At 43.7% G+C, this 25,352-nt stretch overlaps 1 protein-coding gene across 6 annotated transcripts in view; it reads right to left on the bottom strand.

Annotated features, from left to right (window-relative positions):
- The window catches only part of GCDH (glutaryl-CoA dehydrogenase), a 110,364-nt gene that overhangs the window by 14,652 nt on the left and 70,360 nt on the right, over positions 1 to 25,352 (bottom strand). For all 6 annotated transcript variants that reach the window (XR_013623649.1, XM_068121421.2, XM_078779263.1 and 3 more), the window contains exons 4-7: positions 23,354 to 23,497; positions 18,461 to 18,523; positions 1,136 to 1,306; positions 872 to 1,001 (exon numbers count right to left, since the gene is read on the bottom strand). Coding sequence is in view for 5 of the 6 variants with exons in the window: in XM_068121421.2 (XP_067977522.2) it covers positions 872 to 1,001; positions 1,136 to 1,306; positions 18,461 to 18,523; positions 23,354 to 23,497 (508 nt within the window). In the remaining variant the exon portion in view is untranslated. The remainder of the gene's footprint in view (positions 1 to 871; positions 1,002 to 1,135; positions 1,307 to 18,460; positions 18,524 to 23,353; positions 23,498 to 25,352) is intronic.

Raw genomic sequence — 25,352 nt, 5'->3', positions numbered from 1 at the left:
AACAAAAAGCATGAGTCACCTCCTATCGGGATATAAAAATATCATGCCAGAACAGCTGTACCGTTTGCCAGAACTATGCCAGAACTGAACAAAGGCACAACAAAGTATGTCGTTTCAGAAAATTCTGGCACATCTGTAAAAAATATCCAATACAGTACCCCAGTTTCAGAAAACTCAGAAACAAAGCAAAAGTGATCATTGAAAACAAAAATGTAATGCTCACATATGACCTAATGATACAATCGAGCATGAACATAGCAAACAAATCAATGCAAATCAAATCAAAACTCTTTCACGAGCCTCGACTAGGTATAAAAAAAAATGCAACCACATATATATAGTCCTGAGTTACAAAAAAGATTAAAAGGCATTGCCAATTGAAGTGTCAGTACCCAGCGATTTTGACCTAAACAACGCAGAAATCCAGAAAATGACTAAATACCAAGCCCTCAAAAATGAAATGAAAAGATCCTGGAAGCTGAAGAGCACCAAAATTGTATCATTGATAATTATTATTGGAGCAATAGGAATGATAAAAAATAACCTTACATAAATCTTAAAAACAATTTCTGGGAATATAACAACAAACTGCAGTTGGAAGCTGTCCAAGGCTCGGTGACGATCCTCAAAAGAGCCCTCAGAACAAAACTTTGAGAACAACAAAACTTCACAAACAGGTTCAATGAATCATTTTCCTTTACTGAAATGGAGGTGGATACTTCGAGACCTGGGAGGACTCCGTTCCAATTTCTGAAACCCACATGTGGAGATAACCAAACACAGACAGACAGACACACACACACACACACACACACACACACACACACACACACACACACACACACACACACACACACACACACACCCACACCATGTCTTGCTGCCGTTGAGTGTGTACGTATTGCCGTTGGAGTTGTATTTTGCCCGCGTCTCCATTCCTCCAGGATCACTACCGTGATTGGGTTCGGTCAAGCCAAAACAACCAATCAACTCACCTTTTCCTAAAAATAACAGTAAAAATCAGAACAGGGGAACAATGCAAAATCAACACAGCTAAATTAAATAGTTGCAATTGAAACAGGTACTACTCAACACAACAACTACAAATTTCTGTAAAAACTGGTACAACTCTTACCCAGCTTAGGGAGAAATTTCTGCTTCTGTGCGTCTGTGCCATATGCATTAATTGGGTGCATGACAAGCGAGGACTGAACACTCATGGCTGAGCGGTAACCACTGTCCACACGTTCCACCTCTCGAGCAATAAGTCCATATGCCACGTAAGATGTGCCTGAACAGCCATAGCCTACAACGGGAGCTTTAGGTTAACAGGACATTGATAATCAAATCACCCAATAGTAACCAAAAAATGAGCAGTCTCTTGTATTCAAGTTGAACAACAGTGACATGTCTAAATTTCACGAGAACTACACCTTGCGAGCACCAAATGCTAATTCTGAGCTATTGCATGAAGTAAGAACCATTTTCAATCACGTGACGTCATGGCAAATGGCCTGTGTTGCCATCTTGAGTGGCAGTGAGTGAGCAAGGTGCGAGTATATTTGGACATTTTGATAATACGTCTGGATATTTGGGATGGGGCAGGTCGGTAGGGGTGTGTAGGGGTTAAATCCCAAAAGTGCCACCAGATGAGCAGAAGAGATGCTCATCTAATTTTCCAACATAGACTCAGTCATGCCTTTTCATGAAGTCTGAATTTCATGAAAAGGAGAACAGGGGGGGGGGGGGGGGGGGGTTTAGTTATACAGCTGTCGTGGAAATCAATCAGGTCCACAACTTTGTCCCATAGGTTGGTTTAATCACAATTAGATCTCTGGCATCATCCTGTAAAAATACAATCATGCAATAGATATCAGGATCTTGGTATCATACAGAAAGGACCGATAATAATAATAGTCAAAGCAAGCGAGTCTAGCATATAGGTGCGGGTACGTACCATTCAAGACTACAGGACTACATGTCATAGTAAATGTCACAGGAGTGGCTCCGCATCGCGGATGTCCCAGGTCTTATAGACGCCCCTCAGTGGCTTAAGCGAGTATCACTCCTGGGTTCAACTTTGGTATAATTTCACTACAACAGCCACCAAGGGAAACATAACTGAGTACTGAAGGCATACAACACACAACAACAACATGCATTTTAAGGCCATTTTCCCTGCTAGAGCGGGGGTTAGCCTTGCAGTCCCCATGACAATCTTGTCCATCTTGCCCTATTTTCTGCATATCCCCTTGTTAACCCCCTTGCCCGCATTTCTTCTTCCACCATCTTTAGCCAAGCCTTTCTCGGTCTTCCCCGTCCTCTACTTCCTTCTACATTCATTTCCATCACTCTTCTCAACCAGTCACTTTCATCCTTCCTCAACACATGACCAAACCATCTCAACCTGTTCCTCTTCACAGCATCAATCACAGGCTCTATTCCCATCATCTTTCGCAATTCATCATTTGTCTTCCTCTCTCTCAACGATACTCCGCACATCCATCGAACCATTCGCATTTCCACCCTTTCCAACCTTCGTTGCTGCTCTGCGTTCATTACCCATGTCTCACTCCCATAAATCATAACACTTCTCACACATGCAGCATACACCTTTCCCTTCAGCTTCAACGACACTCCCCTCCTCATCAGCACGCCACTCAGTTCCCGAAACTTCTTCCATGCACATCTCACTCGAGCAACCGTTGCCGAGTCTGATCCACCTTCTCCATTCAGCATGTCTCCGAGGTAGCAAAATGTTTTCACACCTTCCAGCTTCACGCCGTCTCCAAGATCCAACTCAACATTTCCTCCATCTGCAGCTCCCTCTGTGCACACCTTACATTTGAATGTAGCTGCCACACTGGTTAATGACCCTCTCAGACCACTACATTTTTGATGAACCCACTCAGCACACATTGTACATTGAATGGAGTTCACTCCGACACCCTTCCTGCACACAGCACAGGGCCACTTCCCAGTTCTTTCCACCTCACCACATGCTTTACCACTTGCCATCACCTTCGTCTTTCCTGTATTCACCTTCAGACCTTTTGTCTCCATACATTCCTTCCACTTGTTCATCTTTTCCTTCAGTCCATCCATACTTTCCGCAATCAACACCAGATCATCTGCATACAACAACTCCCACGGTAAAACCTCCTTTACGTTCTGAGCCAGCACCTCCATCACAGCTACAAATAGTAGTGGACTTAGTACCGACCCCTGATGCACTCCCACCTTCACCTCAAACTCACCACTGTTCCCGTCCTTAGTCCTTACAGCTGTGCGCGCTCTTTTGTAGATTGCCATCACTACTCTGATCAACCATTCCTCCACTCATAACTTCCTCATTGCCCATGTCAATACTTTGCGTGGAACCCTATCGAATGCTTTCTCCACATCAACAAACCCAAGAAACAACTTCTTCCTCTTCTCCATGTACTTCTCCTGCAACTGCCTCACAATAAAAAGCGCGTCTGTCGTTCCTCTTCCTGACATAAATCCAAACTGCATTTCGTCAATCTTCACTTTCTTCCTTATCCTCCTCTCCAACACCCTTTCCAATACCTTCACTCCAATAACTTTATCGCTCGAAATGAGCCACAGTCCAGAGGGTCACCTTTCCGCTTGTATAGAGGGACGAGGGTACTCAGTTCCCAATCCACTGGAATGGGGCCTTCTTTCACCGCCAGATTACAGATCTCTGTCATTCTCTTCACACCCCAACTTCCTGCTGCCTTCAACATATCTCCCACAACTCCCGTCGGCCCTCCCGCTTTTCTACTCTTCATTGCTTTTATCGCTTCCTCAACTTCCTTCTCAGTTATCTTCGCTGCCGGTCCTAAAACTGGGTTACTCTCTATGTTGCCATCCCATTCATTCTCTGCATTCAACAGCATTTCCATATGTCTTTTCCATCTTCCTTTAATTCCATCTGGGTCCACAACGATTTGTCCCACTTCATCCTTCAAGCAGCTCACCCCCATCACATCACACCTCTCTTTCGCTATCTGCTTTGCAATCCTGAATACCACTCTCTGACCCTCTTCCAAATCCAAGCGTTCTCCGAACATTTTCCTACATGCCTCCTGCGCCTTTGCTACCTCTTTCTTTGCAGCCTTCTTGGCTGCCTTATAACTGAAGGCATGTCAGGGGAAAATACTGGTTCATGTTCCAATCATATGTCATGTTGAAACAGCTTGATCAACCTTCATGAATTTTCACAAATTTGCCTGTACTTCCACCAATAGACGGTGAGAAGATTAGCTAACAAGCGTTACGCCTAGGTCCCCCGTCGGTGAAGTGATGTGAGTTGACAAAGTGGAAGACGCAGAAAACATGCTACGATATGATATTTCGCTCACAAGGTTCAGACATACATGGAGGCGGCCATCTTGGATTTTGACGTGGCGACCCAATTTTCAATAGCGTTCTTCATTATGCCTAGATACACCCACACACCAGATTAGAAGTTGGTACCTCGCTTATTTTTCGAGATATTTCACTCACAATGTTCAGACATATATATGGTGGCGGCCATCTTGGATTTTGACGTGGCGACCCAATTTTCAATAGCGTTGTTCCTTGTGCCGAGATACACCCACACACCAAATTAGAAGTTGGTACTTCACTTATTTTTCAAGATATTCATCTCACAAGGTTCAGACATACATGGCGGTGGCCATCTTGGATTTTGACGTGGCGACCCAATTTTCAAGAGCGGTCTTCCTGATGCCGAGATACACCCACACACCAAATTAGAAGTTGGTACTTCGCTTATTTTTCAAGATATTCATCTCACAAGGTTCAGACATACATGGCGGCGGCCATCTTGGATTTTGACGTGGCGACCCAATTTTAAACAGCGTTCTTGCTTGTGCCTAGATACACCCACACACCAGATTAGAAGTTGGTAATTCGCTTATTTTTCAAGATATTTCGCTCGCAAGATTCAGACATATATATGGTGGCGGCCATATTGGATTTTGACCTGGCGACCCAATTTTCAATAGCGTTCTTCCTTATGGCGAGCTACACCCACACACCAAATTAGAAGTTGGTACTTCGCTTATTTTTCAAGATATTCATCTCACAAGGTTCGGACATACATCACGGTGGCCATCTTGGATTTTGACGTGGCGACCCAATAGATACACCTAGAGTCCCTGTATAAAGAGAGTTGCGCCATGCGCTGACCCGAGATTTCTGGTCACGTGATTTCGTGGCGCCATTTTGTGTCTAACTTCACCGTGCGTGAACGTCAGCTTGGTACGGGAATGTTGTTTATTGCCAAACAAAATGACTGGTTGTTCTGCTTTTGGTTGTTCAAACCAATCTGGGAAATATAAGATGTATAGATTTCCAAGTGATAAAGTCAGAAGACAAATTTGGGAAGCGAAAGTCAGACGAAAGAGCTGGAAAGCGATTGACTCCTCGAGACTCTGCCAGGTAGGCCCACGCCACTTGATGATCGATGTTCAAAAGCAATTCTATCTGCTCGGTTTTTTTTTGGTTGTCTGTCCGTTGAAAACCCTTTTAAAGGGAAGTGATTTGTGTTTGTTTATAATCTTCAAGGAGCTGACCAAAAATGCATTTCCGTGGGAAGAACCCTGCTCAATTTTTTTCGGGTAGTCCTAGCGGACCGCATATTGTCATTGGTTGATGAAATGTCCCGGTACAGTGACATTGCCTGGTCTGCGGTTGGGTAGTCTGCGGGCAATGTCACTGTACTTTTTCAGAGGGAATTAATTTTGATTTTATAGGGGTGGGAAACCCATGGTCCGTTTTGTTTTCAGTTGTCTGTCCGTCCATTCAAAACTTATTCCGAGGCAAGTTATTTTTTTGGTTTAAAATCTTTAGCCTAATCGGCAATCATAAAAGCAATTTTAGGGGGGGACCTGCTCAATTTTTTTGCGGGTTGTGCAGCCATCCATACGTCCAAAATTTGACGAGTTATTGTTTGCTTTGTACAGTGCTCATGCGTCTTGTGGCATATTTGCTCAAATATTTCCCACCCCGGGATTTATGGCCAAATTGTAGTGATGGAAGATTTTGCACATTGGACAATCCCTATATATTTAACCTGGTGACAGCTATCGTTCCCAAAACATACAATATTTCTAGGTGATTAATGCAGTAAAACAGGTGTATTTGTGTACCCACATTTAAAACTGGCTCAACTTTCAAAAGCTGTTATCCCTGTTTGATATCAATATACATGTGGTCGATAGAGCTAGCGATTTGTCTGGCCATCTTCCGGAAGATTGTCCATGTGATTTTCTGTTGTGGAAGTACTAGTACATGACAGCTCATTAAAATTAAACTGTGTTGTGTTAGAATAAAAATTTCAATAAATAAATACATCAAGGACACTCATTGTATGATTGCAGGAACATTTCGATGTGAATCAGTTTGAGAGGGGGCGAGCTGATGACAAAAAGAGGTTGAAGTGCTCTGCAGTTCCAACAATATTTAGCTACCGGAAACCCGTGAAGCTGCGCAACTCCCCCAAGAAGCGTGGACCGGCCAGAACTGAGAGACTACATCTACCAAACTTGTCCGACCACACCTACTCCACTCATGAACGTATTGACTCCTCAAATGAATCTCAATGTAAGAATTGTTTTATTTATTACAAAATCATGGCAGGACATGTTCAATCAATGACATATTTTAAACGATTACAAAATGACAGGCATGTGCTTGTCTATATTTGTATAGCTCTTTGAACTATAATTGTACGTTCAGATTATGATGACTATCTTCCTGTTGCCATTTTCTTTTTACATTATTCTAAATATTTTGCAAAATTAAATTGTAAAAAAATTGTGTTATATTTAACGTTAAGTATAAAATTATCTTTCCCGATTACAACATTTATCTACAGAATACTGAGCAATTGTACATACCAATTTTCCAGTTGGCCATTAATTGTATATGTGCTCTTTTGTAGCTGAGAGTGAACCTATGGACACTGATACACAAGAGGGCCAAGATACTAGTGATTCTATTGAAGAACGGCTGCTGAGATTGGAGGAGAAAAATAAAAAACTGAACGATCAATTGAGGAATCCATCGCCAGCTATGAAACATATTAATCGATCAGGCAATATCCATCAGAGTTCTGGGCAAGGGTGTAGTAATAAATGAACGTTTCAATCTTACTAGATGCCGATGACGTTTTCCTTATGTCAGAGACAGAAGCTGCCTTGCAGCTTGTTAAATCATTACAATGGAAATTGAATATAAATGTCGATAAAACTAAAGTTGTACACTATAGAAATATGGCAATACCACGTACAGAATTTGTTTTAAGTGTGTTAGACTATATGTCGGCTGTAAGTCCTACACCGGAATTGCTCTCGGCACCCTTTAAAAAATATTGGATATGCCCACACTCCTTTCTAAAAGTTATTAAAATTCAGAGAACGACAGCATTGGTTTGTCTTACTTATAATGTTAGCTCTTATATGCAGTGTTGGCTTGTAATATGCATTGCCATACCACTTTTAATATCACCACACAGCTCTTTTTCACGGCAATAGCTGAGTTTTTGACAAAACAAATATCACCTGTATGTAATAATAAGACTAAATATGTGTAGTAATTTTTTTTTTAGCAGGTTTAGAATATATCACCCCATATCGCGAATGTACATGTATATCTAATCCGACACACTTAGACACAAAATGGCGTCCAAATTTGAGTTGACACAACTCTCTATAGACAGGGACTCTAGATACACCCACACACCAGATTAGACGTTGGTGCTTCGCTTATTGTTCGAGATATTTCGCTCACAAGTTTCAGACATATGGTGGCAGCCATCTTGGATTTTGACGTGGCGACCCAATTTTCAATAGTGTTGGTCCTTATGCCGAGATACATCCACACACCAGATTAGAAGTTGGTACTTCGCTTATTTTTCAAGATATTCATCTCACAAGGTTCAGACATACATGGCGGCGGCCATCTTGGATTTTGACGTGGCGACCCCAATTTTCAATAGCGTTCTTCCTTATGCCTAGATACACCCACACACCAGATTAGAAGTTGGTACTTCGCTTATTTTTCAAGATATTTCGCTCACAAGGTTCAGACATATGGCGGCCATCTTGGATTTTGACGTGGCGACCCAATTTTAAACAGCGTTCTTCCTTGTGCCGAGATACACCCACACACCAGATTAGACGTTGGTACTTCGCTTATTTTTCAAGATATTCATCTCAAGTTTCAGACATACATGGCGGCGGCCATATTGGCTTTTGACGTGGCGACCCGATTTTAAACAGCGTTCTTCCTTGTGCCGAGATACACCCACACACCAGATTAGACGTTGGTACTTCGCTTATTTTTCGAGATATTTCGCTCACAATTTTCAGACATATATATGGTGGTGGCCATCTTGGATTTTGACGTGGCGACCCAATTTTCAACAGCGTTCGTACTTATGCCGAGATACAACCACACACCAAATTAGAAGTTGGTACTTCGCTTATTGTCGCCCGTCACTCAGCGGAGCGAAAGGGGGACTATGGCTTTCCCCTCAGTCCGTGTGTCCATCCGTCCGTCCGTGCGTGCGTGCGTGCGTGCATGTGTGCTTGCGTGCGGGCGTGCGTACGTGCGTAAGCGAAGGACCGCATTCGAATTTAGTGTGTGGGTGCAACCCACGTCAAAATCCAAGATGGCCGCCGCCATGTATGTCTGATGCCATGTATGTCTGAACCTTGTAACCTGCATATCTTGAAAAATAAGCGAAGTACCAACTTCTAATCTGGTGTGTGGGGGTTTTTTTTTTTTTTTGTAGACTGAATCGAGGCTCGTGAAAGAGCTAACATTTACTTCACAAACAAATCAACCAGACAAACAAAATACCCAAAAAGAGGGAGCGGAAGAAAAGATGGGGAGAAAAGGGGAAGCACACAAACACAACATCCGAGAGCAGGGAGATGTGTGGAAGGGAGAGGGCCCGGGGGGAGGAGGCATGGGAAGGGGGGGGGGGGGGGGGAGGGAGAAGTATAAAACACAAGGACACCAAGGACTTCCTGGACAGAAGTTGGTATTTCAAAAAAGTGGAATTGGGGTGAAATTAGCGGGGGTAGAAAAGATCAAGGTTTTGGATGGGGGAAGATAAGAGATGGTGGTGAACAGCTGTTTTAAAGACTTGGAGGGTGGAGTGGGATTGAAGAGAGTGAGGGAGTTTGTTCCAGAGGTGGGAGAAAAGAGGAATGAAGGAGTGAAGGTGAGCAGAGAGTCTTGATTTTGGCAGTTTAACCATAAGAGGGTTGCAGGCAGATCTTGTGCGACCTGTAGGAATATTTGCGGGACAGAGCCCAGAGAGAGCTGGGGGGGGGCAAGGCCAGAGAGGAGTCGGTAGAAGACGGAAAGACCACCAACCTGCCTGCGGTGAGTGTGAGAGGCCCTTGGAGTTAGCTTCATCGCGGGAGATTCCAATGATTCTGAATGCTTTGGTTTCAACAGCGTGAAGGCGAGCTAAGTGTGAGGCAGGAGCACCAGCCCAGAGGGGAGAGCAGTATTCCATTGAGCTGCGGATGAAAGCCTTGTATGTGGTGAGGAGCTCAGGTGTGCCAAGGAAGGACTTCGCACGACGGAGGATGCCCAGTCGGCGACTGGCTTTGGAGGCCAGATATGAAATGTGGTTTTCCCAGGAAAGATCATGGCAGATAGTGAGACCCAAAAGCTTGAGTGACAGAACTTCTTGGAGAGGATTATTCAGAAAGTGGATGGGAGGGTTGTCCAGTCGGTCTTTTCGGAGAGACATCGTAAGAGTGCGAGATTTGTCAGGATTGAAAGACATGTTCCACTTGTTTGCCCAGTCTGTGATTTTGTCAAGGTCTGCAGAGAGTGAGGAGGCTGCAGACTGCCGATCTGAGTGATGAAGAATGGAGCGACAGAGAGTAGAGTCGTCAGCAAAGAGACAGAGAGGATTTTCAAGAGAGTCAGAGAGATCATTGATGAAGACCAGAAAAAGCACAGGGCCCAGAACACTGCGCCTTGGGGAACTCCAACCTGAACAGGAAGAGGAGATGAGAGAAACCCATTCAGGGCCACACGTTGACTACGACTAGAGAGGAAGTCCGCCAGCCATGCGTGGAGATTTCCATGGATACCAAAAGAGGAGAGTTTGGTGAGCAGAGCGGGGTGCCAGACCGTATCGAAGGCACGTGATATGTCAAGGGAGACTGCTCTAATTTCCTGTTTGGCATTGAGGACCTCCATCCATTGTTGAGAAAGCAGAAGTAGCATGTGCAGAGTGGAGTGTCCAGGTCTGAAACCAAATTGATGATCAGAGATCAAGCCATTGGAGAAGAGGAAAGATGTCATATCTGAAGCAATGATGGATTCCATGACTTTGCTGATAATTGGGAGAAGGCTGATTGGTCTGTAGTTGCTGGGATCTGTTTTTGCACCTTTTTTGTGCAAAGCGGTGATGTTGGCAGATTTCCAAGCAGATGGAAGATGACCTTGAGCAAAAGAGAGGGTGAAGAGAACAGAGAGAGGGAGTGAAAGAGCGGAAGAACATGATTTTAGGACCCGTGGGCTGATGCCGTCAGGTCCAGTTGCAGAATCAGAGTCGAGGGTTGACAAACTTTTCCACCTTGTCAGGAGGAAAGGACACAGAGTCCAGGAGCAGCTGGGTATGACTGGGTACGGTGGGTACAGAGAGGGATGGGTTTGGGACACAAGATTTAGAGGCAAACACAGAGTTGAGGCATTCAGCTTTTTCACGTGCGGAGTCAGCCGTGTGGCCATTTGAGGTGAGGGAGGGGATGGAGGGGGAACAAACACCAGAAACAGATTTGACCAGACGCCACCAGGATTTGGAAGAGGGAGACAGATAAGAGAGTTCGGTCCTGAGAACGGCGAGATATTGTTTCCTGGCTCTCCTGAGGGTGGACACACACTTGTTTCGGGCTTTGTGAAAGGAAATGAGATTTCCTTCCGTTGGATTTGCTTTCCAGGAGACGAAAGAAAGTTGTTTCTGGGCAATAGCCTCACCACAAGATTCCGTGTACCATGGACGGGAGGAAGGGTATGACAACTGAAGACGAGATGGGATAAATCTGTGTATGAGAGAGAGCAATTTACTTTGGAAGAATTCCCAGGATGAGTTGATGTCAGAGGCAGTAGAGATGGGAGACCAGTCCAGATGATTGATGGCTGCTTGAAGACCGTGCCAGTTGGCCTGAGTGAAATGCCAGACTCGTCGACGCTGAGGAGGCTCTCTGAGAATGGTCAGAGAGATGTCCACTTTAACAAGCACATGATCAGAAGAGCCGATTGGAGCAGAAGAAGAGCAGCAGACATTTTCAGGGAAGTTAGTCATAACCAAGTCCAGAAGAGAAGATGCTCCGTTGACTGAGATCCGGGTTGGGAAATTGACAGATTGTGTCAGTCCCAGTGAGTCACAGAAGTCCTTTGCTGAAGAGCCATGGCTGGTGAGAGAGGTACCCACCCCCAGCCAACTGGCATGGTGACAGTTGAAATCACCACATATGAGGAAGAGAGAGTTGGGATGGGTAGATAGAAGTTGGTCCATATTATCAGACAGTGAGATGTAGATGGAGTCATCACTGTTTGGTGGATGGTACAACACACATATGAACAAAAGGTGGGAGCGAAGGGGAAGCCGTAGCCAAAGGTATTCCTGGGGGTGAGGTGGAGAGAGGGCAGTGCAGGGCGAGTGAGGAAGAGAGTTTTTTATAAAGATAGCAACCCCACCTCCAAGACGAGGCTCAGGTCTATCATACCGGAGGAGGGAGTAACCTGGGAAAGATACCAAGGAATCAGAGACATCATGAAGGAGGAAAGTTTCTGTTAAGCAGATCACGTCTGGTTTGTCAGAAGCAACCTGTATGGAGAGATCAGTTAAGTTTGAGCGAAGGCCCCGGATGTTTGAGGTCCATACTGTTAAGGAAGAGGAAGGGGGAGCATCGGATACAGAACAGGGGGGGGGGAGCGGTACGGTAAGATGTGGAAGAGGAGGAAGAGGTAGGGAGAGCTGTTGAAGGTGTGTCAGAGATTACAGAATAGCTTGGAGAAAGGGAAGAATGGGGCAGACAAAAGGTTTGATGGTGATTGGGTGAGGCGCAGTGAGGTGTTATTTGAGGAGGGGGAAGAGTGAGGCAGAAGGTTGAGGGAGAAGAAGGTGAAAGTTGGAAGGGGGAAGAAGCGGGGAGGACGCTTTGAGGAGGAGGGGTGAGAGGGGAGTCTAGGAGGGGATGAGTGAGGGAGAGTCTCGGAGGGGAGGGGAGTGGGGGGAGTTTAGGAGGGAAGGGGCAAGGGGGAAGATTTGAAAGAGATGGGTGATGGGGAAGATTTGGAGGGAAGGGGTGAGATTGGATTTTGAAAAGTGTACGATTAATGGGAAATGAACATTTATTGCAAAATGAGTTTCTTGAGACATTCGAGTCAAAAATACATTTGAGGACGCTGAAGGATGGGTGGAGTTCTGGAGAGTTTAGGGAATGAATGAAAGATGCACTGTAAGAGATGGAATTTTTTTTTGGAATGAATACATTTGGTGAGCAAGTCGAACGCATCCTTTTATAGGAGAAGAAGAAAAAGGTGTTATAGAATATGACAAAATAAAGTTCTTCAGGGGACAGATGAAACATTTTTTAACAACGTGATCACGTGATCACGAACAACGTGGTCGAAGAACGAACGAACAAATAAGAACGAACAAACGGATAAGAACAGGGAAGGAATTTTTTTTTTTTTTTGAGATTTTAAAACAAGGAAGTATGGGGTGAAAAGACCGTGAAAAACAGAGACCGAAAGCAATTTGCAGCGCAATCGAAGAACCGCAGAGACAAAAAAAAAGCCTCAAGCCAAGGGCTGACACGGTAGCCTACTAGCACTATACTAGGCCTCAGAATACACGATACGAAAAAAACGACGATTCTGTACACAGGTATGAAAAACCAACACGGAGAAACCTATTAAAGTCACCCCAATAGGTACATACACCGAAAGAAAGATACAGATTCAACAAAAACACAATTGTGAAAAATTACTTCACTTCGAAAGCGTGCGCGCGGGGACAGCTTTGAAGAGACGTGACGACCAATCTTGCGCATGCGCAGAAGTCTAGGCATAAGGAAGAACGCTATTGAAAATTGGGTCGCCACGTCAAAATCCAAGATGGCCGCCGCCATGTATGTCTGAACCTTGTGAGATGAATATCTTGAAAAATAAGCGAAGTACCAACTTCTAATTTGGCGTGTGGGTGTATCTCGGCATAAGGACGAACGATATTGAAAATTGGGTCGCCACGTCAAAATCCAACATGGCCGCCACCATATATATGTCTGAAACTTGTGAGCGAAATATCTCGAAAAATAAGCGAAGTACCAACGTCTAATCTGGTGTGTGGGTGTATCTAGGCACAAGGAAGAACGCTGTTTAAAATCGGGTCGCCACGTCAAAAGCCAAGATGGCCGCCGCCATGTATATGTGTGATGCCATGTATGTCTGAACCTTGTAACCTGCATATCTTGAAAAATAAGCGAAGTACCAACTTCTAATCTGGTGTGTGGGTGTATCTAGGCACAAGGAAGAACGCTATTGAAAATTGGGTCGCCACGTCAAAATCCAAGATGGCCACCGCCATGTATGTCTGAACCTTGTGAGATGAATATCTTGAAAAATAAGCGAAGTACCAACTTCTAATCTGGTGTTTGGGTGTATCTCGGCATAAGGAAGAACGCTATTGAAAATTGGGTCGCCACGTCAAAATCCAAGTTGGCCGCCACCATATATATGTCTGACCCTTGTGAGCGAAATATCTTGAAAAATAAGCGAAGTACCAACTTCTAATCTGGTGTGTGGGTGTATCTAGGCATAAGGAAGAACGTTATTGAAAATTGGGTCGCCATGTCAAAATCCAAGATGGCCGCCGCCATGTATATGTGTGATGCCATGTATGTCTAAACCTTGTAACCTGCATATCTTGAAAAATAAGCGAAGTACCAACTTCTAATCTGGTGTGTGGGTGTATCTAGGCATACGGAAGAACGCTATTGAAAATTGGGTCGCCACGTCAAAATCCAAGATGGCCGCCTCCATGTTTGTCTGACCCTTGTAAGCGAAATATCATATCATAGCATGTTTTCTGCGTGTTCCACTTTGTCAACTCACATCACTTTTCCGACGGGGGACCTAGGCGTAACGCTTGTTTTTCAAGATATTCATCTCACAAGGTTCAGACATACATGGCGGCGGCCCTCTTGGATTTTGACGTGGCGACCCAATTTTTAATAGCGTTCTTCCTTATGCCTAGATACACCCACACACCAAATTAGAAGTTGGTACTTCGCTTATTTTTCAAGATATGCAGGTTACAAGGTTCAGACATACATGGCATCAGACATACATGGCGGCGGCCATCTTGGATTTTGACGTGGGTTGCACCCACACACCAAATTCGAATGCGGTCCTTCGCTTACGCATGCTTGCCCGCACGCACACACGCACGCACGCCCGCACGGACGGACGGACACACGGACAGAGGGGAAAGCCATAGTCCCCCTTTCGCTCCGCTGAGCGACGGGGGACAAAAAATATATAGCTGAAATATCACACACCATGTATGTGGGGATTAAACTGAAAACCAATCTTAAATAATATTGTTTAAAAAGCTAATTTGAAATACTTATCGCAAAATAACTTAGAAACAGCAAAATTATGCAAGCCTGCATCTATTCCCAAAAAAGAAAGAAAAAAAAGCATGAATGCAGACTGGTTGACAGATTAGAGGCAGACATCTGCAAAATATTTACTGGGAAGAAATCCCCATTGAGAATACGCGATAACGCTGTCACATCAAGAATGGAAGCATTCGAGAGCATGTGAAACCACCGCAAGGTAAGCAGGAGAGATCCATTCAGTCAGCCTGAATGTGAAGGAGTTAAGAGGTGTTCCCCTCATGGTAAGTAAATATGTGCAAAGGGCTCACCTCATGGGGGACATTGTCAGTCAGCAAGTTGGCTAGATGCATGACAAATCACCATGTTTGATATCAGTGAAAGACACACTCCCTCCGGTGACTTGCCCCATAGCTGTTGCAGTGGCTTGGTAAAAGAGCTTTGCTGCATCATGCAGATGTTCCTCGCCTTACTTAGTTTATTCACTATCTGACAAGAATCACTCTGGTGCTTCAAGTGTGCAATATATGCTGGTAAGAGACTCTACAATTAATCAAATTAATCGGAATCAAACAGAGCATCGATTTGTATTACTGAAAAAAAAAAAAAAAGTTGCATTCTGTACTTGTCAAACGGTGTAGCCTTGATCCACACACATGCCGGTTGACCTTTGGACATTGGAGAGAAAACATCACTCTCACTCTCTCTGTTTTGTCAATGTCATGGGAAGGAAGGAAGGAAAGAATGGGCAGCACTACCCTTCTCATCACGACATTTCCCCATCGCTATCCTCCCGCCCCAGCCGAGAACAGCGCCAGCCTGCACGGGTCGTACTGGACCCAGCTATTACTTGCAAAAATCTAAGACTTGTTATATCTTAGAGGTCACAATTTTACCCAAGTATATTGGTTGGTCTTGTTGCGTTATTACTCGGCAAAATTTTTTTTTTGACAACTATGTTGATCACAAATGTGGAAATGTGTCGCTCCATGAGTGATTTTTTCCTTCTGTCTGTTTATCTGTGTGTGTTTGTCTGTCCGCTCACTTATACTTGTGTACAGGTCAAAATTTTAAACCGATCTTCACGAAACTTCACCAAATGATAGAGTTTGTGGTCCGACAAAATCCCATATATTTTAAAGGTCAAAAGGTCAACTGGGTTACTCTCTATGTTGCCATCCCATTCATTCTCTGCATTCAACAGCATTTCCATATGTCTTTTCCATCTTCCTGCAATGGCTTAACATCTTAAGTTAAAACCGATGCCATCGGCCAAAGGTCAACCACTTTTTTCAAGTTTCTAAAATCCTCAATTTTCATCTGATTGACTTGAAATTTGAATATGATTTACATATCAGCTAACTGAATTCAACCACCAACTATTTTTGAGATCAGCATAGATCAAAAGGTCAACATGGGCCAAAGGTCAACAACCATTTCAAATTTCTAAAATCCTCAATTTTCATCCGATTGACTTGGAATTTGAATGGTATTTTCATATCAGTGAACTTAATTCAACCACCAACTATTTTGAGATCAACATAGGCCAAAAGGTCAACATAGGCCAAAGGTCAACCACTTTTTTTACAAATTTCTAAAATCCTCAATTTTCATCCGATTAACTTGAAATCTGAATAGGATTTGCATATCAGCTTACTGAAACCAACCACCAAGTATGTTTGAAGTCAACATAGGCCAAAAGGTCAACATAAGCCAAAATTCTAAAATCCTAAATTTTCATCTGATTGACTTGAAATTTTAAGAGGATCTGCATACCAGGTCACTGAATTCAACCACCAATTATTTTTGAGGTCAAAAGGATGCTCTCCTGAGTGCCATTCTACTTTGTTCTGTTTTTCCAAGTGTCGCTCCATGAGTGATTTTTTCCTTCTGTCTGTTTATCTGTCTGTATGTCAGTGGCCTACAGGTCACAATTTTCAACCGATCTTCACGAAACTTCACCAAATAGTAGAGTTGGTCATAAGCAAGAAGCCTATTGTTTTTGGGGTCAAAAGGTCAATATGTCAACATAGGCCAAAGGTCACCAACTTTGTCAAATTTCTAAAATCCTCAATTTTCAACCGATTCACTTGAAATTTGAAGAGGATTTGCATATCTGGTCATTGAATTCAACCACCAAGTATTTTTGAGGTCAACATAGGCCAAAAGGTCAACATAGGGCAAATTTCTAAAATCCTTAGTTTTCCTCCGATTGACTTAAATTTTAAGAGGATTTGCATACCAGGTCACTGAATTCAACCACCAATTATTTTTGACGTCATCATAGGCCAACAACTTATTTTAGGGATTTCGCAAGTATTTTATATGAGTGGCGTGCTGATGAGGAGGGGAGTGTCGTTGAAGCTGAAGGGAAAGGTGTATGCTGCATGTGTGAGAAGTGTTATGATTTATGGAAGCAAGACATGGGTAATGAACGTAGAGCAGCAACGAAGGCTGGAAAGGGTGGAAATGCGAATGGTTCGGTGGATGTGTGGAGTATCGTTGAGAGAGAGGAAGACAAATGATGAATTGCGAAAGATGATGGGACTAGAGCCTGTAATGGATGCTGTGAAGAGAAACAGGTTGAGATGGTTTGGTCATGTGTTGAGGAAGGATGAAATTGACTGGTTGAGTAGAGTGATGGAAATGAATGTAGAAGGAAGTAGAGGACGGGGAAGACCGAGAAAGACTTGTCTAAAGATGGTTGAAAAAGAAATGCTGGCAAGGGGGTTAACAAGGAGAGATGCAGAAAATTGGGCAAAATGGAGAAGATTGTTATGGGGACCGCAAGGCTAACCCCCGCTCTAGCAGGGAAAATGGCCTTAAAATATCTGTTGTTGTGTTTGTTGTTGCAAGTATCGTGCTATGCACAACATATTTCTTGTTTTATCATTGTCTTGTGCTGCCTTATCCTTGAGTATCCTATTTCATTGTAAATAAACCGCTTTAAATTATAGGAACATCTTCTCGCTTTTTGACTTCCTGCACATTCTACCATCAAATTTGGCTGTATTTGAACAATTTTGGGAGATTGTACATTTATAGGTAATTAAAAGAATGCAGTACCTTAAACATCATTTCAGCATTCGCAGAGGACTTTCTCAGATCTCTGGCTCAGTTAGTCTGTGTTAATGGACCCCCTGACATGACAATATTTTGTCGAGAGAATAAAAAAGGCATGACACACGCATTGACCCCAGGGCCAAAGTTAAACCTTCAATAGTCTTTAAGATGTAAATGAAGTCGCTATGTATTTTGCATGCTGTGTCACTCACTCATTGGCAGAATAGGCAAACACCCTGTTGGCAAGGCTTGTTGCACGAAACCTCACGCTAGGCTTGTTGTAATCATATCAGTTGAATCATATCATTGTGGTTAGTACAGAAGCATCAAACCGTTGGCACCGAGTACAGGCGTACAAGTAACCATTACAATGTGCATTCCGCCATGCCTCTCTAATAATCTCCTCTGCAGGATAAGTTCGGGCATGAATTCAACCAGGGTGGCGGTGCTAACTCGCCTACTCTTTGTTGAGCGACATTAAAGGATATTTAATGTCCACTAACAATCAAAGCTATCCAGGGGCATACTCATTAATGTAACAACCTGCATGTGAAGCACCAGTCTGACAGTTTATAATCGGGTCTACAAAACTCAGACTAGACAGCTCAGAGACAAGTGCGCCATCCTGTTGGACCAAAAATGATGATTTTATGTAAAGTATTAATCTGAAACAAATAAACATTGTTTGTTTATAATGGAAGAAATAGATGAAAAATCACAATTACCCTTGATAGTAGATCCCAACACACCGAGCTGCCCCAGTTCGTGCATGATATCTCGATCAAAAACTGAAATGCAAAACATGGTGTTTAGGTCAGCACAACAATAACATCATTGTACTCATAATTATTGATAATATTATCATTAATGCTGGCTTTAAGAGCAATTTACATTTTTAACATATTCGGTACAGAGAACGAATGTGGGTAAGGGATAAATAGAGAAAAATAAATCAGGAAAAGTGGTCCATGGAGATAAAAAGGAGAAATTGTTGGAAAGGAAGTAAAAGAAAGAGGAACTGTGGGGCAAACAGGGGGAACGGACATACCGAGGGGCCCCTACAAACATTCCTGTTATTTTTGTATCGACACATTTTTATGCCTCCGCCCCGACGGTGGTCGGAGGCATTATGTTTTCGGGTTGTCCGTCCATCCGTCCGTATGGGTTAAAACTCGTTTTTCTCAGTAACCACATGTCTGATTGAGATGAAACTTTCACGGTAGGAGCGACACCATTGTAGAATGTATTTGTGATAACTGTGACGTCAGAGGTCATGTGGTATGGCAGCCATCTTGAATTAAACGCAAATAATTTAAAAAATATTTCTCGGAAACCGCTGAATGGAAAAATTTGAAACTTTGCACATTACCACAGGCTTTGCCAGCAGGCATTGATGGTGGAGGCTCTCACCTCATCCAGTGACTCTTTTTGATGGTGCCAGTAGGCTATGTTGAACTTTTTCCAACTCTGCCAGACGGTGAGCTCTGGGTATCTGGCAGATTACAGATAGAAGGCGGAGTCCATTGCATCAAAAATGAGGCAAAAGGTGCAACGCGTATAATATGTTTTGAAAGTGCAGATTACCCCTTGGTCAAGCTGCTGGATCATGGAGTTGGTGTTGGGCGGAAAGAACACCTCAACATTTGGGTGAGCCACCTTGAGGTACCCAGGGTAGCCAGGAGTGTTATAGATGAGCAGGAGAAGCTTGAACGCAAGGTTTGTTTTCCTGTCAGGTACCCCATCCATCTGAGGAATGAAACAATTATGGAACCAGTCCATGAAAATAGCTGCCGTTACCCACACCTTCCTGTTGGCCCTCCAAAACACGGGCAGCGTGTGTTTGTTCTTGCCCTTGAGAGCACAGGGTTCAGGGAATGGTGCAGCTCATGGGCTTCATCATACAGTCCCCTTTTGCATTTGTGCAGAGAAGAAGAGATATCCTGTCCTTGGCGGCCTTGAACCCGATGCTGTCCACTCTCGCTTTGAGATGAGAGTTTGCATTGGCATCATTTTCCAAAACAGGTTGGTCTCGTCAGTGTTGAACACCTGCTCTGGCAGGTACCCCTTCTCATCAATGAGCTGCGCGAGTTGAGCAGTGAACATTTCGGCCGCCTTGTGGTCTGCTTGAGGCATTCTCTCCTGACAGTTTGACATTGCGGAGACTGCACCACTTTTTGAAGTGGTCAAACTATCCCCTGCTCGCTTGGCATGGACTGGGGCCACTTGTACCCGCATCGCTCAGTGCACCACTCGTAGCCACACCCGCAACACTCATGCCCAAACCTGCATCACTTGTGCCCAGACCCGCATCACCCATGCTAACACCACCCACACCAGCCAGATAAGCGTACAAGTGTATCGCCTTTTTGCGAACGGGCGGTCCACTTAAAGGCATGTTCTTCTCCAAGTTGTCCTCCAGCAATATGTCGAGAGCCTTATCCATCCTTTATATGTGGGCGTCTCGGACCTGTGTAACCACTTTGGTACTCGGTACAGCGCTCTCCACAACATTTTCTCGGATCACCTTCTTGTTCTTCGTATGTAGCGAATGGTGGATTTGTTTACTCCAAAGAGTCTGCCCACAGAAGCAGCACTCTCTCCTCTCGAAATCCAGTCCAGCAGCTCCACTTTGTTGCTAAGGCTCATCACTTTCTTCTGCTTCTTCACAATTGACTTCATCTCCAGCACTGGTCTTGCCCTTGGGAGCCAAGTTTGATCAATGAGAGGAGCGAGAGGCAAAACACATGTCAAAGCAGTGGGATGAGAAGAATGATTGAGACGCAGGATACACTACACATAAGTAGTCGTGCGGGAATTGTGGGTATGCTGTGGGAGGGATGAGTAGTCTGCCCATTGTTTGTGGGGGATGTTGGCAGGTGATAATGTCTTACACAGCAGGCGGTAGATACGGTGAAACGTTTTATTGTGTAACTCACAGGTGATATCTTCAGCAGCTAGTGGCAGATGCAGTGAAGCATTTTAATTGTGTAACTCATGGGGGATGACTTGCAGGGGATGACGTCTTGTGCAGCAGCTAGTAGACACAGTAGAGTGTCTTTATAGCGTGACTGGTGGGACAGGCCGTGCAGCTACGTTTATAGCGTGAATGGTGGGACATGCCGTGCAGCTATGTTTATAATAGAAATGGTGGGACAGGCCGCGCAGCTCACGCTTATAGCGCGGCTAAAACATTTTAATGCACCCGTGAAAAACCACGAATACGCAAAGCACTGGCCCGCAAATGTTGAAGCAAGTCACATTTTATCAACTGCGAATAAGCAGTGATGGTGAATTGCGAATACGCGAATGTTGAGGTCCGTAAAACCGACAGTACTGTAAAACCCCTTGGCCCTTTTTTGAGATTGTATTTGTTCTCCAGTTGATGTTTACATTATCATATACAGTGCATTCAGAAAGTATGCAGACCCCTTGACTTTTTTCACATTTTGTTATGTTGCAGCCTTATGCTGAAATCGTTTAAATTCATTTTTTCCCTCATCAACCTGCACTCAATACCCCATAATGACAAAGAGAAAACAGGATTTTAGAAAGTTTTGCAAATTTATTAAAAATAAAAAACTGAAATATCACATTGACATAAGTATTCAGACCCTTAACTCAGTACTTAGTTGAAGCACCTTTGAGTTACACCAATTACACCAATTACAGCCTCGAGTCTTCTTGGGTATGACGCGACAAGCTTTGCACACCTGGATTTGGGGATTTTCTGCCATTCTTCTCTGCCGATCCTCTCAAGCTCTGTCAGGTTGGATGGGGACTGTCGGTGGACAGCCATTTTCAGGTCTCTCCAGAGATGTTCGATTGGGTTCAAGTCAGGGCTCTGGCTGGGCCACTCAAGGACCTTCACAGAGTTGTCCCTAAGCCACTCCTGCGTTGTCTTGGCTGTGTGCTTAGGGTCATTGTCCTGTTGGAAGGTGAACCTTCGGCCCAGTCTGAGATCCTGAGCACTCTGTTTCAGGTTTTCATTAAGGATATCTCTGTACTTTGCTCCGTTCATTGTTCCTTCAACCCTGACCAGTTCTCCAGTCCCTGCTGCTGAAAAACACCCCCACAGCATGATTCTGCCACCACAATGCTTCACCGTTGGGATGGTATTGGGCAGGTGATGAGCGGTGCCTGGTTTCCTCCAGACATGATGCTTAGAATTGAGGCCAAACAGGTCAATCTTGGTTTCATCAGACCACAGAATCTTGTTTCTCACAGTCTGAGAGTCCTTTAGGTGCTTTTTTGCAAACTCCAAGTGGGCTTTCATGTGTCTTTCACCGAGGAGAGGCTTCCGTCTGGCCACTCTGCCATAAAGCCCAGATCGGTGGAGTGTTGCAGTGATGGTTGTCCTTCTGGAATTTTCTCCCATCTCCAAACTTCTTCCATTTAGGAATTATGGAGGCCACTGTGCTCTTGGGAACCTTCAATGCAGCAGAATTTTTTTTGTATCTAGGCTTCCCCAGATCTGTGCCTCGACACAATCCTGTCTCTGAGTTCTGCAGGCAGTTCCTTCGACCTCATGGCTTGGTTTTTGCTCTGATATGCATTGTCAGCTGTGAGACCTTATACGTACAGACAGGTGTGTGCCTTTACAAATCATGTTCAATCAATTGAATTTACCACAGGTGGACTCCAATCAAGGTGTAGAAACATCTCAAAGATGATCAAGAGAAATGGGAGGCACCTGAGCTAAATTTCAAGTGTCATAGCAAAGGGTCTGAATACTTATGTCAATGTGATATTTCAGTTTTTTCTTTTTAATAAATTTGCAAAACTTTCTAAAATCCTGTTTTCTCTTTGTCATTATGGGGTATTGAGTGTAGATTGATGAGGGAAAAAATGAATTTAAACGATTTCAGCATAAGGCTGCAACATAACAAAATGTGAAAAAAGTGAAGGGGTCTGAATACTTTCTCAATGCACTGTAGGAGTATATATAATGTAAACGCTTACAGAAATCTGTGACTTTTTTAAAGCTTTAAATTATGAATCAAATTGATGCAAAAACATGAAATAACGGCACATTGGGCGATTGGAAACCATTTGGCGGGTTGCCCCCTCAGTGGGGACACGGGCGGAGATTAGCTTGCACCTCTGCTGGGAATCAAAACAATTGCATTTACATATTTACATTCCATATGCAGAATGGAAAGTGATCCAAAAAGGTCCACAGTCTCTGCGGGACTAGACTGAGTCTAACGAGGGGCCGCACGCTCATGTATGACCTCAAACAAGGAAATGAGAAGGCCATTTGGCCCGTCATGCCGTGTAGCACTCATGTATGACCTCAAACAAGGAAATGAGAAGGCCATTTGGCCCGTCATGCCGTGTAGCACTAATGCCGTGTAGCACTAGCACTAATTCAATCGTCATGCCACAATTAATTTTTGCACCTGCTGTAGACAACAATCTTCTTGAAGTTTTTTCTCAAATCTAAATAACCCTACCTTGATCGGGTGACCCAATTTGAGGATATAAAACACACACACACAAACACACACTGTCTCTTCATGTAAAAATAACAAATCTAAAGGGATCTAAAAGGAATCGCAAAATGACAAGAGCCAAAATGTACAAATGCTTCAAACAGTTATATCCACTAAGGTTCTTACCTTCATTGCGGTTTGCCATTATTATGCGTGGCATCAACTTTTCTTGACAGTAGTTGTGAAATGAGTCCCGAATCATTATCTCTTCCTGGGTCAGGAGGTCTTCCAGATGCAAAGCATCAGACCAATCAAACTGTGCTTTTGAAGCTACAGGGTTGGGACAAGAAACCTGTGTTTACATCAGGCAGGTTCTGCAGCAGTCTTAACTGATAGGATTGTCATTAGATGCGAAAGAATCATCATGCCATTATACTGTGCAGGTTATTACTGTACTGCACAAGTCATCTGCGGCAAGACCTAATAACGGTATCAAAGTTAACGCCGACGTTAATTACATGGGAGTATTGGGCTTTCGTATCCCAACACTACACCATAGTTCTCCATAAAGTCTGGCAGCTGGTGACACAGCAGGACACCCATGGTTGTTTTAAAATGAAACAAGTAATATTTTTTTAATGCAATGGGATGTAGGGATGGTATGCAAAAAGGTACGTCAATGAGGTAGGGATGGTAACAAGGAATTATCATGTGAAACTATCCCTACATCTTTCTTTGAATAATGGTTGTGCCTGAAAATGACACAAAGCATTTCTCTTGATTTGGTTTGCTTAATTGTGTGCCTGCATGTTGTTGGTCGTTAGCTCCATATGCGAATTTCAGAACGTGGAACAGAGTCCTTCCAGGTCTCTAAGTATCCACCTCCGTTTCAGTAAGGGATCATGATTAATGGACCAAGTTGTGAAGTTTTGTTGTTCTCAGAGTTTTGGTCTAAGGGCTCGATTCAGGATTAGGTGACATTAGATTAGGTTAGGTGACAAGAACAAACCGATTAGATTTTGTTTCAGGTCCAGGTCCAACCCATCAGTGGGATACAAAACGCATACTGCTCAGCCTGGCGGAGGGAAGTATGCGCTCTACCGAGTGTCGTTTTTGTTGAAATGTATTTACATGCTGGAGAGTTTTATTTTGATTGCACAATTAATTACCTTGTCGATTATGTGTGAAAACATTTCACATTAAATAGCGTTACTATGATATAAGGGGCAACAATAATAACATTAACAGCAGTATGTAGTGTCTGTGCCATCCCTACACAGGTAGTCCATCACCATCCTCATCACATTCTCACATCTACCAACACCATCCTCACATTTAGTACCATCTATATTTATAACACTTATTAGCTAGCATTATATAATTTTAAATTACAAGTAATACAAGTGTATGTACACAAGTAAGAATTTTTTTAAATTAGAAGTACCGCATAGAATATATTATGTACAGGTTAACACTTTTTAGCTACCAAACTAGCTATCTCCATTATGTCTATTGGTTTATTACAAAACTTGATAAACAATCATTCTGAGTATTGCGCTGCAATACATGTCCCCTACCGGCAGTCTACAACAACAACAACAACAACATGCATTTTAAAGGCCATTTTCCCTGCTAGAGCAGGGGTTAGCCTTGCGGTCCCCATGACAATCTTCTCCATTTTGCCCTATTTTCTGCATCTCCCCTTGTTGACCCCCTTGCCCGCATTTCCTCTTCCACCATCTTTAGCCAAGTCTTTCTCGGTCTTCCCCGTCCTCTACTTCCTTCTACATTCATTTCCATCACTCTTCTCAACCAGTCACTTTCATCCTTCCTCAACACATGACCAAACCATCTCAACCTGTTCCTCTTCACAGCATCAATCACAGGCTCTATTCCCATCATCTTTCGCAATTCATCATTTGTCTTCCTCTCTCTCAATGATACTCCACACATCCATCGAACCATTCGCATTTCCACCCTTTCCACCATTTCCAACCTTCGTTGCTGCTCTACGTTCATTACCCATGTCTCGCTCCCATAAATCACAACACTTCTCACACATGCAGCATACACCTTTCCCTTCAGCTTCAACGACACTCCCCTCATCATCAGCACACCACTCAGTTCCTGAAACTTCTTCCATGCACATCTCACTCTTGCAACCGTTGCCGAGTCTGATCCACCT

The sequence above is a fragment of the Myxine glutinosa genome, chromosome 1 (assembly GCF_964187855.1).
Source record: "Myxine glutinosa chromosome 1, kmMyxGlut1.1, whole genome shotgun sequence".
NCBI lineage: Eukaryota > Metazoa > Chordata > Myxini > Myxiniformes > Myxinidae > Myxine > Myxine glutinosa.
Note: the sequence above shows the minus strand (reverse complement) of the source record. Positions and strands in the feature narration are given on the sequence as shown.